Raw genomic sequence first — 18194 nt, 5'->3', positions numbered from 1 at the left:
CCGGGGATCGAACCTGGGTCGGCCGAGTGCAAGGCAAATGCCTTACCCACTGTGCTATCGCTCCGGCCCCCTCGGGTTTTTTTTTTGTTGTTGTTTTGTTTTTTTTGCTTTTTGGGTCACACCCAGCGATGCTCAGAGGTTACTCCTGGCTTTGCACTCAGGAATTACTCCTGGCGATGCTTGGGGGACCATATGGGATGCCGGGGATCGAACCTGGGTCGGCCGAGTGCAAGGCAAATGCCTTACCCACTGTGCTATCGCTCCGGCCCCACGTTTTATTTTTTTTAATTTTATTTTTTATTGAATCACTGTAAGATACAGTTACAAAGTTTTCATATTTGATCCACCACTAAACCCCTGCATACCCCTCCCACTCCCCCTCTGCCTGTGTGGCAGACATTTTTCACTTTACTCTTTCCTTACTTTGATTACATTCAATTTTCAACAGGAATCTCACTATCATTATTTGGAGGTTTTCCTCCAACAGTCAGACATGTTGGATGGCATCAATAGATTGTATGTTTTCATTTTTCAGAAAAGGTTTGGAGATGTCCCAGTCCCGCATCCCGGAGCCATGTGAGTAGCTGCTCAGTGTCCCCGGGGCTCCATCTGGAGAAGGCGTATCGGATGTACCTCCTCCGTCTGGCTCCCGGGTGTTGCTGGCCCGGTCTGGGGTCCGGAGAAGTTTCCGGCCTGCGCCACTTACTGGAACGCCCGAATTCTTCTCTGTTGAATGGGGCAAGATGGCGCCAAGGGTGGGTTGAGGGCATGACTTCCGGCGGCCGGCCGGGGCAACCTGGAGGCTGGGCTGACTTTCCTCGTTTTAGTATAAATTATATATACAAAATTCCTGAAAAAACTGGATGTCAGGTTACCTTGTTAGGAGTCCATAGTTTTCAGAAGTTTATTTTTAAATGCAGGTCTAATAATGACCATATCCTATTAACATACCTAATGAAAAATTGTGTATAGAATATGAGTTTGTAAACCTTTTTCTTCAAAATACTAACATTCTCTTCCACCTTCCAATGCTGTTGATGAGAAGACATCATCCTTTGTATATTTTTCCCTTGGAAATTTCTGAGTCTGTCCTTTGTCTTCAGAGTTTTGAAAATTCACAATGCACTGAATGGATCTATTTCTGTCCATTGTGCAAGGTATTTGGTAGGGTTCCTCTATCTAGAAAAATCCTTCAGGTCTAGAATATTTCCTTGATGGATTTTCTGATCTTTCACTAGTAAAACTTCCATTTCTCATTATTATTCAGGTATCTTAAATTGATCCTCTACTTTCATATTATTCTTCTCTTTGTGATACTTACTCTATTTTATCAAAAATTCTTGTACTGTTTTATCATTTTAATAGTTTTAATTTGAATAATTTTTTAATTCTCTTGTTCCTCTTTACAGAAGCATTCTCTTGTTCCTTTTTATGGTATTCTGGGTTTATTTCATGTTGTTGTTTTTGTTTTTATCTACGAAAGCACAAAGGTAGTTTCATGTTTGTTTTCAAAGTTATGCTTTCCTTGAAGAATCTATTTCCAATAAGCTATTTTGTTGATTTTGTCCTCTTGGTTTGGTTTGGGACACATCAACAGTACCCCAATACCCAGGAATTACTCCTGGCTCTGCACTCGGGTCACTCTTAGGCAGCATCAGTGGACCATATGCAGTGCCAGTCAGCAAGCCAGGTCAACTGCATGCAAGGCAACTGCCTTACCCACTAAACTATTTCTTCAAACACCTTTTTAGACTTTCCTTCTCAAGCCTGTCATATTCTCCAGAAGGCTCTTCTTTAATCCACTATCTTTGCTTTATCCTTTGTTTTGTTTTTGTTTCTGGGCCACACATAGCATTGCTCAGGGCTTTCTCCTGTCTCTCCACTAAGGAATCACTCCAGAAAGGTTAGAGGAACCATACAGGGTACCTGGGATCAAGTGCAGGTCAGCCCTGTACAAGGCAAGCACTTTACCTACTGTATTATCTCTCAAACCCCAATCCGCTGCCTTTGTAATAAAGGCCCAGTAACCAGCATTTTGGGAATCAACAAAAGTAAATGAACATTTAATCTCCTTATTTTCAGTAGAAATGCCCAACCTAAAATTCACTTCATGTCAACCAACCACAACCTGTTTTTCTCAAAATAAACAAGCATCTTCAGGGAAGCTACTCTTTGTACCTCAGTGGCATGGTATAAGAGAGAACACTTGAGTACCACTAATTATAAAACAACAATTAATCCTCCATATATAAAAATATATATTGGGAGGGCAGTCACACCTTCAATAAACTAAGTACTTATTCCTGGCTCTGTGCTCAGGGTTGACCCAGGTGGTGCTCAGAGGACTATACACAATCCCAAGGACTGAACCAGGTTGACTACATGTAGGGCACGAAGCTTAATCCCAGTACACTCTGTCTGAAGCCCTTCTTCCACATTTTTGTCCCACTTCCTCCTCAATTTAAGGAATTCCTGAATATATCAATTTCTGTGACTTTTAAGAATTCTGTCCCCAAAACTAGTTAGTCACCAAAGCTAGTTTATGTTTAAATTTTCTTAAGACCCGTTAAATCAGTTTTCTATCATCCGACTGTTTTTCAGTTTCCAAGATTTCATTGTTATAGTATCCTTTCCTGAAATTCTCATCACTGGGGGTTGAGTTTATGACATTTTTTTAAAAAGTTCCTTAGTCTTAAAGGGGATACAAGAGAGAATGACATTAAACTTTCCATTCCAGGAGTATGATGCCACCAGCAGGCCAACCTGTACCTGCTGGGGCAAGTACGTCAGCAGCCTGATGGTGCCTTTAGGCCTGACACCCCAAAATTGCCACTGTGCCTTTGGCCAGACCCCAACAACTTGGGACCAAGTTTACCAAGGAATTAAATGGCCAAAAGTTAGGTATGTGGGAGCATGCCCACAAACCAACTCTGGTTCAGCTATACAAGCTCATTTATTGGCCTTATTTCAGAGACCCATAGATAAATCTAGAAAGAGATCAAAAGTCGCAGTTAAGCTCGGATCCACACATGGCTGAACAGACCAAGGCAAATCAGAAGGGGGTGGGTTGGCCTGTTGGCCTGCCCAAACAGAGCCCCTGCAGCCGCTTACTTGAACAATACAAAATCGCTGCCATAACCCTGGCCTGACTCCACCATCTCAGGACGAACCTCATCAAGATACAATCTGTTGAAAATTCTAGTATGCGGATTTTGTGACTGAAATCTCCAAGCTTTCTCAGAGTTGGGATGGGCTACCTCCCCGACTTCACAATACTCATGGAAGCACTGGCAATCACCCCCACGAACCAACTCCAGTGCCACCATCTAAGTTCTACTACTGGCCTTCCTTCCATAAATAAATCTCATAAATAAATAAATCTCATAAACCCATAAATAAATCTTGAAAGAGATCAAAAGCCTCAGTTAAGCTTGGACCCACACACAGCTGAACAGACCGAGGTAAATCGGAGGGGGATGGGTGTGCCTATGCCTGCCCAAGCAGAGTGCCCGGCAGCTGCTTCCACAATCCAAAATCCCCGCCATACCCCTGGCTTGACTCTACCGTCTCACCAAGACAAGAACAGACCTCACCAAGATAGTCTGCCGAAAATTCGGGCATGCGGGTTTTGTGACTGAAATCTCCGGGCTTTCTCAGGGTTGGGATGGGCTACCTCCCCCAACCTCCCTGTACTTCCGGAAGCCTTGGCAATCACATCCACACTCCAAAGCTGTCACCCAATTTAAAAGCTACTCCAGCTTTACCATCCCAATAAAACTACCAAAAGTCCCAAACAAACACCATGACCTCTTAGTACCTGTATTGCAAACCATAACGCACAAAAGGAAAAGGAGAGAGAGAGCAAGAATAAAAGTGTCCCCCATAAAAGGAGGCTGGGGTGGGGGTGGGGGTCTGAGGGACTATTGTGGGGAAACAAGGGACATCGGTGGTGGAAAATGTGCACTGGTGGAGGGATGAGTGCTGGATCATTGTATGACTGAAACCCAATTATGAACAGCTTTATAATGGCCTATCTCATGGATATTGTTTAAAAAAAATTTTTTTAATGAATATGGAGTTCATGCCCAATTCAATCAGGTTAATCAATGGCTGAATAAATAGCAGTACTCCTACATTAAAATAAAAAACTTTGGATTTATTTCATTACCAGATTCTAAAGTTTAAGCTAGATACAGTGCATTAAAGGTTAAGTACAGATTTAATGTAAGAAAAATTTATCTTGAAATTTTAGAAATTATTTCAATTTTACATTCTTTAAACAGTATCACCCTTTTCTTATGCTCACCCTAATTCTTGGTCACAGAGTGTCAATTGCTAAGGGAGGAGATTACACACCATTACTCAAAAGAAATCATTCTTCAAATAAAACAGGTATAAGGAAAGAAGTCTCTGACGTGTAAAAATCTGAGATATAAAAACTGATTTTCATGGAACAAAATCATGTAATCTACAGCAACATGGGTGGAACTAGAGGATATGCTGAGTAAAAGTCAAAAGAAAAGAGATAAAGAATGATGCTCTCATATATGGCACTTAAAGATACACAGTGAGATATCAACAAAGGTCCGAAGGAAGCATAGTAGGAAAATTGATACACAGAACTGGTTGGCAGACAATGGGAATGAAAAAGAGGGGTGCTGGGGTTCTGAGGGAGTGATATGGGTAACTGGTGATGGGTGTAGCATTGCAATTATGCATACAAAACCATTATTAGTAGACTTTAAATGTCAGAATGTAAATTTTTAAAAAATTTATTTTCATGTACCGCCTCAAGATCAGATCTGTTGCTTTTAATCTTGCTTTTTAAATTAATATAGGATCAATAGCACAGCGGGTAGGGTGTTTGCCTTGCATGCAGCCAACCCGGATTCGATTCCTCTATCCCTCTCGGAGTGCCCGGCAAGCTACCAAGAGTATCACGCACGCAAGGCAGAGCCTGGCAAGCTACCTGTGGCGTATTCAATATGCTAAAAACAGTAACAAGTCTCACAATAGAGACATTACTGGTGCCTGCTCGAGCAAATCGATGAACAAGACAACAGTGCTGACAGTGCTGACATTCTTTCAATCAACACTACCAAATGTCTAATGCCATGCATTGTATTAGGACAGTCAAGGCAGGGGAGATATCAACACGTGTAAAGGCATGAAGCTGCCAAAGCTTTCTCAATTAGAATAAGAGTCACTCTTGGAGTAAAAAATTGGAGTACAGTTCTAAAGGAGAGCAAAAAGAGAATATGGAGGATGATGGAACTCCTCTGTATCTTAACTGTAATATTGCTCTACATTTGTGAAAACTCATAGAATATATAAGCAATAGAGTGAAATTTATTCCATGTAATTTTGCTTTTTAAACCACATTCAGCTTTGCTCAGGTTTACTTCTGGCAATTCATTCTGGGATCACTCCTGGCAGGTATATGTGGTGCCATAGATAGAAACTGGGTCTGCCAAATACAAGGAAGCACCCCACCCACTTTATTCACCCTTCAGAACACAATATTTTTTAACAATTTTTTAAAATTTTTTTAAAGGGTGAAAAAGTAAAAGCAATGTTTTATAGGTTAAATAATCAATCTTTCCATCCTTCTTCCCCCAACAACTCAGAACTAAAGCCATTGAGGTGGGTAGTAGATCAAATAGTCATGGCAGAGACAAACTTTCATCATGGAGGAACAAAATCAAAATAAGAGTTGAAGGCTGAAGTTAATTAAAAGATATCTACAAAAATAAAGCTGCATGGCGAAAGAGCACCAGAGGCTGAGGAATATGAGAAGGATATCTGTGGAGTGAAAGGCAGTTTGGCAGTTAGAGCAGAGTGAAATACATCTATTCAAGTCTGGAGCAAGGTGAAGAGCACATCAGCAGTAAAGAGGGATGGTAACCAGGTATAGAGAATCAAAACCCCAATGAGTAAAGCATATAGTACTAATGATAAATTAGGATCATCGGCATGACTGGTGGGAATGATGGGAAATTAGGTACATACTGGAGGACTGATAATTAGATAAGAAAATATATTAAGGATAATGAGATCAGGGCTGGAGCGACAGCACACAGGCCGGAGCGATAGCACAGTGTCTGCCTTGCACGCAGCTGACCAGGGTTCGATTCCTCCACCCCTCTTGCAGAGGCCGGCAAGCTACTGAGAGTATTTCGCCCACATGGCAGAGCCTGGCAAGCTTCCCCTGGCATATCTGATATGCCAAAAACAATAACAAGTCTCACAATGGAGACATTACTGGTGCCCACTCAAGCAAATCGATGAGCAACAGGATGACAGTGACAGTAACAATGAGATCAGGCTTCTGTTAGAGAAAGAAAAAGAGTATGAAAAATATATTTTTAGAAATAGAATTAATCCTGTAAGTTTGGACTGAAATTAAGAGTTATGGCTACAAATTCATTGTCACAGGAAGAGATATGGTGATGGAAAAGGAATAGGAGAGCATAAAAATAGAGGAGGAGGAAAAGAAATATCAGTATAAATATTTCTGATATTTCAGAAAGGGGGCCAGAGCAATAGTACAGCGGGTAAGGCATTTGGACATTTGCCTTGCACGCAGCCAAGCCAGGTTCTGTCCTTGGCATCTCACATAGTCTCCCGAACTTGTCAGGAATAACCCCCAAGCACCACTGGGAGGAAGGGAAGGGAAGGGAGGGGAAGAGAGGGGAGGAGAGGGAGGGGAAGGGAAGGGAAGGAATCATGACTTCAGAAGAAATGATTGAGTTCAAAAGTTGAGCAAAATGAGCCAAAACATTTTGTTGTATGAGAGTTAAAAAGTACTCAAAATTTCACTGGGACTTGTTAAAAAAAAACACATGTCATCTGGAAAGGATTCCTACTGACCAACTACAGGTGGATTTGAGCCAAAAAAAAAAAAAACCAGAATTTTAAATTATAGATATAACCATGAGCCCAAATGACATAAAAAGGATATTTAAATAATTTCTAAATGATTCTCCACAAATGCTTATTACTAAGAAGAGTAATAAGTAATAAAGTCTAAGCAATACCATTACTAAAAAAAAAATAAACAAGTCACCTATTAACATTTCAATGAAGCTAGAAAAAATAATGAACACAGAAACAACGCACACCAATTGATAGGACAATGAGAAGTACACATCATCTTTGTGATATTCTTGCCAAATATGGTACTATCATAAGGAAACAAATGCAAACTGAGGGATTTTTATAGTGTTGCAAAATGACTGATATGCAATAATCTAAAATGTCAATGTCATGAAAACTAAGATAAAAGAAAACCTACTCATGACTGATCCAGGGCTAGACATCCAAATATAACAATTTTAAACTGGACTGGAGCAATAGCACAGTGGGTAGGGTATTTGCCTTGCACGCAGCCAACCCAGGTTTGAATCCCAGCATCCCATATGGTCTCCCGAGCACTGTCAGGAGTAATTCCTGAGTGCAAAGCCAGGAGTAACCCCTGTGCATCACTGGGTGTGACCAAAAAAGCAAAAAAGAAAAGATATTAGCAGGACAACAAAATAATGAAGTCTACAAATCAGAGATGCTAATGAATCAACATTAGATGCCTGATTTTAATAGCTGCATTTTTGTTAGGTAAATAATGTAGAAAATACACAAAAACATATCTGGTGATGTAAGGCATCAAATATGTAATTCATTCTCACATGGGTTAGGGGTTGCACTGCAATTGCATTTTTTCTGTAGCACTGTAGCAATGCACAGGGGTTACTCCTGGCTTATATATATACTCCTGGCCTAATACATATATATATATTAATATATATTAACAAACATCATTAAGGAGATGAACAGGATCTAGGAATGTAATCCTTTTAGGAACATGTAAAACACACAAGTCAATTGAGTCAAATGCATACAGAGACTGAACAAAATCAGAATACTTTAGGAACTGCTGCACTGAACTGAGACTACTACAACAATAGAGACAAGGATAACTAATATGATCCAGTTTATCAAAACCCCAAGCAATGTAATATGATGAACTCCTAGAAGAAACTATTGACTAAGCAACATGCATTTAGCAGAAATGGAATGACACAAAGACACTCAGCAAAAAAGGGCAGAAATAGAAGTCATACGAGACCTGCAAAAGGATTATATATTTATTTATTTTTGAATGCTTAGGTGCAGAAGCTTCTTAATTTAATATATTCCCATTTGTTTATCTTTACTTTCACTTGCTTAGTGATGTTTCATCTGTGAAGATGCCATTAGCTTCAATGTCATGAAGAGTTCTGCCTACATTATTCTCTATAGAACTATTAGTCTTTAAACGAGCTGAATTTTCTGATATGCAACCTAAATACTAAGAATAACCTAACAGTGTGTACTGAGTTCCAGTTATTCATATAATACAGAAAAAGCACCAATTATGTTTTCTAAAAGATATAATTTTTTTGTCTTCCTTTTTTTTTTTTTTCTTCTTTTTGGGTCACATGCAGCGATGCTCAGGGGTTACTCCTGGCTCTGCACTCAAGAATTACTCCTGGTGGGGCTGGAGCAATAGCACAGCGGGTAGGGCGTTTGCCTTGCACGCGGCCAACCCGGGTTTGAATCCCAGCATCCCATATGGTCCCCTGAGCACCGCCAGGAGTAATTCCTGAGTGTAGAACCAGGAGTAACCCCTGTGCATCGCCGGGTGTGACCCAAAAAGCAAAAAAAAAAAAAAAAAAAAAAGAATTACTCCTGGCGGTGCTTGGGGGAGGGACCATATGGTACACCGGGAATTGAACCCAGATTGGTCAAGTGCATGGCAAATGCTCTACCCACTGTACTACTGCTCCGGCCCCAAATTTTTGTTTTCTTTACACTACCTATAAACAGGTGCTGGCACCTTAAACCCATAGCTTTATAGACAGAATGCTATAGTAGCAAAGTTGCTACATTTGTCAAAAATCTGAAACCAACAACTTAGCTAAAACCTGAGAAAAAAATACTTATCAATAAAATAGGTTCTAAAATTGCCATGAGCCCATGATATTTTCTTCCATATTACAAACCAATGAATAAAATTTCAAATAAATATATTTTCAACAATCACAATTATAGTAACTAAAGCTATAAAGGATAAAGAATTATCCCATTGTGAATACCCTTCCATGAAAAACAGTAAGTTAAATTAGAACAACCAAGGTCATAGACTATTCAACAATTTCAAGAATTTTAGGGCACAGTTTAAGAACTGACTGTACAGAGGCCAAAGAGATAGTACAGGAAGGAGGACACTTGCCTTGAATATGACTAACCCAGGTTTGATTCCCTACACTCCATATGTTCCCATAAGTTTAACCCACAGCATATAGTAATATGCTCTAGTAAGTTTACTAGTATCCTCTCTTCCAAACTGACAAGTTATAAATTATAAAGTCTTGAGTAAAGACTGAGTCAAGAGCATCAAAAAGTTATCCACAAATTGCAATGAATGTTCCTTGCATGGATTATTTAAGCACATTGATTAAGAAATTTCTGAATTAGGAGCTGGAGCCATAGCACAGCAGGTAGGGCATTTGGCTTGCATGCAGCTGGCCGGGTTCAATTCCCAGCATCCCATATGGTCCCCCGAGCACCGCTAGGAGCGCATGAGTCAGGAGTAACCCCTGAGCATCTCTGGGTGTGACCCAAAAAAAAAAAAGAAATTCCTGAATTAGGGGCCGGAGAGACAGTACAGCAAATAGAGCATTTGCCTTGCACACGCCTATCTGGGTTCGATCCCCGGCATCCCATATGGTCCCCCAAGTACTGCCAGGAGTAATTCCTGAGTGCAGAACCAGGAACTCCTGAACATTGCTGAATAAATAAATAAATAAATAAATAAATAAATAAATAAATAAATAAATAAATAAATAAATAAATTTCCTGAATTACAATTTTCCTTCTCTAAGTAGACAGTGGCTAATTCATTGACTATAGGACACCAGTAACTATGAGCTAATTTACTATTACTTGTACAAGTCAATTTGAACATCCTAGTGTTAACACTGTTGCAATCAAAACGTTTTATAAACATACAAACTACCGTCATTTTAACTTGAAAATGTTTGCCAACAAATAAAAAAAGTGTAAAATAATATATTTTACTAAATTTTAGTGAAATATAACTTTAAGGCACTTTCATCCCCTTTCCTATTGTTCTTTGATCAATCCCCTCTTCCTCTCTAAAGCTTTACTTCCTCCCTCAAGTCATCAACAGCAAGTGCAAGAATGCTGTCAAAAAAAGCAACAGTGTATCTAACTTTGAATTGTTAATTTTTATATTGTCAAGAAACCATAATGAACAAAGCAGTTACTTTAACAATTTAAAAGTGAAATTAACCACAGCTAAAAATAAATTGACACTGATGGAAAGTTAGAATCTTGGCTGACTCCACTTTTTAAAGTAGCAAAAGAAGGTATACCTAGATAACTTTTAGTAATATATACAAGCAATTAAACACAAATATACAGTGTGTAATACACAGTATTTGACTACCACTGTTGTCCCACAGCAAATATTTGGTCTTTTGAAAATCAAACAAAAAAGTCTTTTTGTTTTTTAAGGGGGGGTTCGGGGGAGGTCGTCTACTTGGGTCCACACCCAGCTGTTGTCAATGCTTACCTCTGGCAGGAATGGGAGACCACATGTGGTGCCAGGGATCCAACCTGAGTCAGTTACATGCAGTCTCACTCACTGTACTATTACTCCAGCCCCAAAAGTTGTGTCATTTATGGCATATCTTAATTTTCAAATTTAATCAATCCCCGCAAATTTCATAAGATACAAAAAGGTTTTAAAATTATATTAAAGTCGGGGGCCGGAGTGATAGCACAGCGGGTAGGGCGTCTGCCTTGCACGCGGCCGACCCGGGTTCGATCCCCGGCATCCCATATGGTCCCCCAAGCACTGCCAGGAGTAATTCCTGAGTGCAAAGCCAGGAGTAACCCCTGAGCATCGCTGGGTGTGACCCAAAAAGCAAAAAAACCAAAAAAAATAAATAAATAAATAAATAAATAAATAAAATTATATTAAAGTCAATTAGTCATCTGGATAGTCAATATAACCTACTGTTTGTTTTTCTAGCTGTTTTTTTTTTTTCTATTTTAGGGCCACACCCAGCGATGCTCAGGGGTTGCTCCTGGCTCTGCACTCAGAAATCACTCCTGAGTGCTGGAAGGAGGGGCAGCAGGCGGGTGGGAATGTGATCCCCCCAACCCGACTGTATATGGGATGCCAGGGATCAAACCTGGGTGGGCCACATGCAAGGCAAACAACCTACCTGTTCTACTATCACTCTATCCCTACATTTTTCTAGCTTTATAAAATATTTGTGTTTGGTTTTTGTCTATTGGGTTTTGACCTAATGGCAAAACTGCACATTTATTTTGCCCAGGTCTTTACTTTTTACAATATTTTCTGAAAAATGTTCTGGGACAATGAGAATATTCTCACCTGCCCTATCCAGTAGTACAGCAACGAGTAGTCACATGTTTAGTAGGCTCTTCAAATGTCATCAATGAAACTAAAACACTAGTTATTAATCTCATTTAAGTTTACTTATGATCTAACTTGTTTTTTTGTTTTACAGCCATACCCAGTAGTGCTCAGGGCTTTACCCCTGGCTCTGTGCTCAGGGATAATTCCTGGCAGTGCTCAGGGGACCGACCGTATGGGATGATGGGCATCGAACCCTTGTCAGCCTTGGACCCACCATACTATATCTCCAGTCCCCCAACTCTTTTTCTTTTTTCCCTTTAGTTCTTGGGTCACACTTAGCAATGCTCAGGGATCAACTCCTGATGATGCTCAGGGGCCATATGGGATACTGGGGAATCAAACCTGCATCAGCTGTGTGCAAGGTAAGCATCTTAACCACTCTATCTCTCCACCCCTCCTCAACTTATTTTTAATAAAATGCTAATAAGTGTAGTGACCAATCATACACAAAGAACTAGTCTATTCCTGTATTTAAATGGAGATATAATTATTTAATAACCTACATTCTCAAAAAACATAGACAGTGAGTAAGAAATTTGTGACACCTGACAGCATTTCCTTAACTTTTTCTTTCTCCTTACCCAAACTTCTGATTGCTAACATCTGCTTTCAGGACATTATACCCCAACTTAAACATACCTGAAATTTAACAAATTCTAACTAACCCCAATGTGTACAAAATAATTTCTTAAAATTTCTCCTTATTCTCTATTATTGGGAAACAAAAAAGGGATTACTTAAAACTGTACATTTTGTTACACCATAATTCTAAAAGGACAAAATATGAAGGATAGTACTAAAATTTAATCTACTTTAAGGTCTGAAATCGATTTAAGTATACTAATGAAAATTAAATGTACTTGACCAAAAACCAATTTGAAATCTGACTTAAAACATGTTTAAGCAAATTTTATATAAATTTTATACACAGAAATAAACAAGTCTGAGAAAACATAGTTGGAAAAATAAATACATACTACTAACAATATACCAAAGTATCCATTATCATAAAACTACTATTGTTTTTGCTTTGTGTAAAGCACATTTATACCTAACCCAAAGGCAGCTGAAGGTATGGTTTTCCCCTTTATCTTTAGGTTTTAAGTTCCACTGCTACTTATATATACAACGAACTTTCCTATTATTTGGCAGATAAGAAAGAATATCTATTAAGTGACAATCATAAACCAGTATCTCTATGGAACTATCATTCAAACACTGAAACATTAGCTCTGAAAGGACCAATGCCTTTGCTTTAGGCCTTCAAAAACACTTTAAGATATTACAAAACATGGGAGTAAAATTACATGTGCTTTAATTTACTTTATAAAGATATATAAAAGACGTATACGCAAAAAAATCAGTATCAAAGTCAAAACTGTCTCCCTCTTGAGAAGGAAGTCACTTTGCAATTCTTACAATCACACTATGAAAATGAGTTTGATAACCTGTTTCTAAAAATCGTCCTATTCATTTTTTTTAAATGCATCACTTCCAGCAAGTTTCTAGAAAACTTCTGATACCAGCTTAGAAAATAAAAATTATGACGTGTCTGGAAGCAAGTTTGATGAGAGATTTTACATGAACAACTAATTTTTAGCTAATTTCCAATCCCAAAAACTAAAACAATCACCAACTGACTTATATTTCAGGAAAATATATTTAAGAGCAAAGACTCCTTAAGAATTTTCAAAAAAACCTAAAAGTATCAGTTATACCAAAGTACAAAACAGCTATTTAGCTAGCAAACTTCAAAAGCCATTTCCCATAAGTCTAGATAATAATGTGTACAATTCCAACAGAGACTCGCTTGGTGTCAAATGCATGTCACAGAACTTTTGCCAAACTTCGCAGTCTGAAGTGCACATGGAGTGTTTGCTCTCATCATTGAGCTTTGAACTTCCAAACCATATATAAATTTAAGAAAACGAAGTAGAAAAACCTAGCCAATTTAGATTTGAATTCAATTCAGAGCAAATCTATCTCTTAGGCAGGAGCTGCTTCCAAACATTCTCCACCAACTACCACCACAAAAATTTTAAACTATGTCACGTTATCTGACAAACATGACCATTTTGGGAATGTCCATGTTTAGTAGCTTCCTTTGCTTGTAGGCTACAGATAAAATAAAGCCCATCATCTCTACCATTAAGTTCCAGTAGGTATAAGATATCTGACTACCTCCTCCCACTTGGTGATTTCCAAAGGCTGGGAAGGAATGTTTCCACTAATAAATACCTTTCCATTGAATGTCTGTTATGTGGGCATGTATTAGAGAACTCTGAGCAACAATCCACTATTCCTATCATAGAATTATGCAAAAACTCTTAACTGCTGACCTAAAAACATAACTTCTTCCTCATTGAGTCCAGATTAAATCAAGGCAACAATTAAGCAGTACCGCTTTACTCTTGGGAAATTACCAAAAACTAGAAGAAAAAAAGACTAATCTGTGTCTTTCACTTGTACACACTGAAAGAAATATATCTTGCATAAACAATGTACACATATTATGTAGTATCTGCTATCTACTGGTGGTTACATGTACAAAGATAGCATGTACCTCAGTGGGAAGTTTACTCATCTAAACTGAAACAAATCATAATGCCTGATTCAAGGCAGTATTTTAAATACGCACTTACCCCATTCTAGGTATTCAAGAATGTTCTTCTCTCTTCTCAATGGAGAATTATTGCATTCATCATAAAGGCAGATGAGTATATCCAGTAACGTTTCCACGCTGAAACACTGCCCATTGGTCTGAGCGGGCCCATCCAGAATAAACTGTTCCAACTGTCTCAAACGCACTTCTCCAGACATGGTTGCTCCAATTGCTGCCGGCCTTCCTTTAAATTATGATTACGATTTTTCAATCTAATTACTTAGACCTAAGTTTGATCAAGGTGTGGTTTTCAAAATAAACCACTTGTTATTTAAACTGTCACGCAATGTCGGTGTTGAATTAAACACCCAACACACTAGGAACCTCACTTAACTGAAGCGTCTTGAATTTCGCACATATACATCTATGTTGCGGGAAAGTTTCATAAAATATATACTTAACACATTTTCAAGAGAATAATACAATTAAGTGGTATGCTTAAATAAAATAATTAAAAGTACAGCGAACTAAAGAGTCCTTAAAAAAAAAAAAAACAGAAAAAAACCTCCTTCATTCAAAATTCAACCCGTGCAACATAATCCTGAAATGAATCCAGTTGCATCATTAATGAATTAAGTCCGATTTGCATCAGCAATTCACTTCCCAGGAAGAAAGAACATGGGGGGGGGGGGGGGAGAAGGAAGGAAAAAAACAGAATGTACGTAAGGGGGGGGAGGGAAAACCAAAAATTCTGCTGCAAATCCTCCCAACCACCACTTGGATAATGCATCAGCGGCGATTTCTCCCGAGGGCCAGGGAGGGGGCGAGGTCCCTGAAGCCGCCCCTCGGCTCGGAGCACGCCAAGTCGAGCCCGGAGTCGGCTTTTCCTTTCTCCTCCCGCGGTGCTGCTCTTTAAGGCTTATCCAGTCAGTCCTATTTGCAAAGGATTCCGAGGGAAACTCTTCATTTCTCTCCCCGCGTCTCCCCGGGGCCTGACGAGCCGTGCGGGCTGCGGGCGGCACCGGCCCCCCCGGCTACTCGGCCGCCCGAGCCCGCTCCATGTCGGTGGTCGCTCGCCTGGCGGCCTGGGCCCCGCCGGGCGCACAGCCCCGTCTCGCCCGCCGACGCTCCCGACGCCCGGGTGAGGGGGGCGCTTCTCTGGCTTCAGAGGACACGCACGGCGGCGGCGCGGGCGGTTCTGGCGGCGACCGGTCCCCCTTCTTCACACCCTCGGGTTAAGGGCATCTTCCCCCCGGCGAGGAGGGAGGCGGCCGCGGGTGAGGAGCGCTGAGCTGCCGCAGCCCGGCTCGCAGCCACTCCCTTCCTCTCCGCCCACCCCTCCCCCGCCGTCCCCGTCCTCTCGCGCTCGCGCCCGGGGCTCCGCGAGGCTCCGCCAGTCCCCGCCGCGCGCAGGCGGAGGCTCGGGCGCTCCGTCCGGATCCAATATGGCGGCCCCCGCGCCCCCCCCCCCGACACGCGCGCACACGCCCGCGCCCCTCGCGCCGCGCCCCGCCCCCGCCGGGCCCGGCCGCCCCGCGCCCAGCCACAGCCCGGGAATGAGCGCGGCGGGCGGGGGGCTGCGCCAGCCCGCGTGCACGGAGCGGAGGTGGGGGGGTGGGGGGGCGTCTGCGCCGGCGAGGCTGCGGCTGCCGCAACGTGGAATGCAGGGATACGGGAGGACTCGGTGGGGGAGGCCGCAGCGGCCGCCGAGGCGGCCATGGAGGCGGGAGGACCCGGGCGCGGGCTGGGAAGGGCGCCAGAGCCTCTGCGCTGTCCCTGGTTCTCCAGGTCCCCGAGCCCTCGCGGAGCGGGGCGGCCGCCTCGCCTCGGGAGACACCACCTGTCTGGCACGTTGGCTGAGGCGGAGGGGCAGGGCGGGAGAGGCGTGAGGTTTCCCACGGAGCTGGGAGAGGCGCTGCTCTCTCACCGCCCCTTACCTGCTCGCCCCCCTACTGTTTGGCCATTCCGGAGTCTCTGGTTGTCTACTGACACCCGTAGTATCCCAGGACAAAGATGCATATGCACTACCACCCAAGTCAGGAACGTGGGTGTGCCAAGGATACAGTTCTGCCTCGAGTCCCAGAAGTTTCCCTCCGTGGAAAACTGTTTTTTCCTCCGCCCTGTTCTAGCTGTTGCATCTTTATCCCCCATCTCAGGGTATCACCTCCAGGGGACTTAGACTATTAAAGGAGTCCAGACCTTTCACCTCTAGCAAGCCCACATCCCTTTTGATGTATGAGGATGTATGCAGAGAGACACACTCACTCTGACCCCCAGGGTTCATGCAAACAGTGGACACCAAAGACTAATCATTCAGAAGCTCTAGACCCAGCAGCATTTTTGGACTTCCAGGGTTTTTGTTTCCTCACCCCCCACCCCCGCCTTCAAATCTGGTTTAAGGGAGATCTTTTTATACATTTCTCAAAGAAGGACCCACATTTAAATGAATCGTTAAACTAGGTCACTACTGCACTTGGGTCATTTTCTCTCGAGATTGCCATCTGCTTTAGAATCTTTCTTTAAAATGCAATTATTTAATATCCCCTTCCCAGACCTCTGAACCAGTTTATGTGTTCTCCAGGCTGACACCCACAACTCCGTCTTTTTACATCTTAATACTAGTGAAGCTGAGGATGAACTAGAGATAAAGGTCTAGCAATAAAAGTCTAAAATTGAAGGCTAACTGAAGTTACTCAAATTTCTGTCACAAAATACTGCGAATCTTTTTGTGAGTCTACATTTTCCAAGTCTATACTTGTCTGGCTTCAATGTGAACTACATTGTTTCAAACAAGCTCTTGATTCCTTGGTAATTTCTAGCCAGATCATCTTTATATGTGTGTTGTCCAACTATAAAAGTAATAGGAAAGCAAAAGGGGAAAAAAAAGCATCCGATCTAGATAAAAAACATACAACAATCAATTGGTGTTGATTTTTCAGTTCTTTTTTGTTTTTACAGATGTTAACAAAAATTATCCACAATAGAAGATGCAATATGCTTTGAATATCTTTTTCAAGTCAATAAATACTCAACATGGTTTTGGTGAAGCTAAGACATTTAAAAACTTTCATCTGACAGTGAGGTAGGACAGCAAAGAAAGAAGCAATTTCTCCAGCTTTTACACCACACAACTAAAACCAAGAAACATACTTGCCCAACTTGTAAATAACCATAAGAGATAGCTTACAAAAAGAAAACCTAAAGCTTCTTATAATGTTCTACATGTGAGCATTATATATAATGCTCTACAATGCTAATTAGCCCTAAAAATACAGAAGATTAGAGGAAGGAGTTTGTTCTGTCCTTTAAAGAATAGTGTCAAGCTGCCAGAACTTTCTTTACCTATTTTGCTAGTACTTGGGTTACCACCCCTAGTCCAGACTACTGATGGTTGCTTAATAATCTTTTCTGCATTTAGAGTAGAGGGAGGCTTTTTTTTATCCCCAATTGCACAAAGAGAAGAAAGAAGGTTGAGCCCAATCAATTTTGCTCCAATAATTCAAACTCCAAGATTTAATAATTAACTAGGCACTCAACACATTGTGCGGGTGTTATTTTAAATGTTCCGGTTGAAGTGTGAACATGCTTGTTAATGAAACCAGTCTTCAGCCAAAGAAAGGCACAGCCCTTGCAGCCCCGTGGGACTCCTGCCACACAAGAGTACCACAGACTGCTCCAGCACAGGGTGTTCTTCGGGGAGAGAGCCTAGAGGAGGTCCTCCCTATGAATTCTGATTGGGACCCCAGAGAGTAGCTGTATACCACTGCAAGCACAATTTGTTTTGAAAGGATTAATAGCAATGTGCTTGAGAAAAGTTTTAGGAAGGTGCTGAAATCACTCTAATCTTTCTAAGGAGAAAGAGAACACAAAAAGACAAGCAGATAAAAGAGTAAAAAAGTACTAGGTTAGGAATTAGGAAACCTAGTCTCCAATGCCAGCTGTCTTCAACGATTCTGAACAGAACAATTAACTGAACGATTAATATTTGTAGCTCCCAACTATCCTCTTGCCCCCGTCTGGAGTGCTCCAGATAAAGGTGAAAAAGAGACAAAAGCAAGGTGAAGGCCACAGTAGGGTTTTTCA

General features: G+C 41.2%; 1 protein-coding gene across 16 annotated transcripts in view; it reads right to left on the bottom strand.

The window, feature by feature from the left end:
• Nucleotides 1-15520, bottom strand: part of CDC42BPA (CDC42 binding protein kinase alpha) — a 334917-nt gene extending 319397 nt beyond the window's left edge. For 5 of the 16 annotated variants that reach the window (XM_055146939.1, XM_055146925.1, XM_055146926.1 and 2 more), the window contains exon 1: nucleotides 14152-15520. In XM_055146939.1, the coding sequence (XP_055002914.1) occupies nucleotides 14152-14329 (178 nt within the window). In that variant the 5' untranslated portion in view covers nucleotides 14330-15520. The remainder of the gene's footprint in view (nucleotides 1-14151) is intronic. The other 11 variants (XM_055146927.1, XM_055146930.1, XM_055146931.1 and 8 more) reach the window with 4 other exon arrangements.
• Between the last annotated feature and the right edge of the window lie 2674 nt (nucleotides 15521-18194).

Source organism: Sorex araneus, chromosome 9, assembly GCF_027595985.1.
Source record: "Sorex araneus isolate mSorAra2 chromosome 9, mSorAra2.pri, whole genome shotgun sequence".
Lineage (NCBI taxonomy): Eukaryota > Metazoa > Chordata > Mammalia > Eulipotyphla > Soricidae > Sorex > Sorex araneus.
The sequence above is the reverse complement of the archived record's forward strand: the minus strand, read 5'-3'. Positions and strand labels throughout refer to the sequence as shown.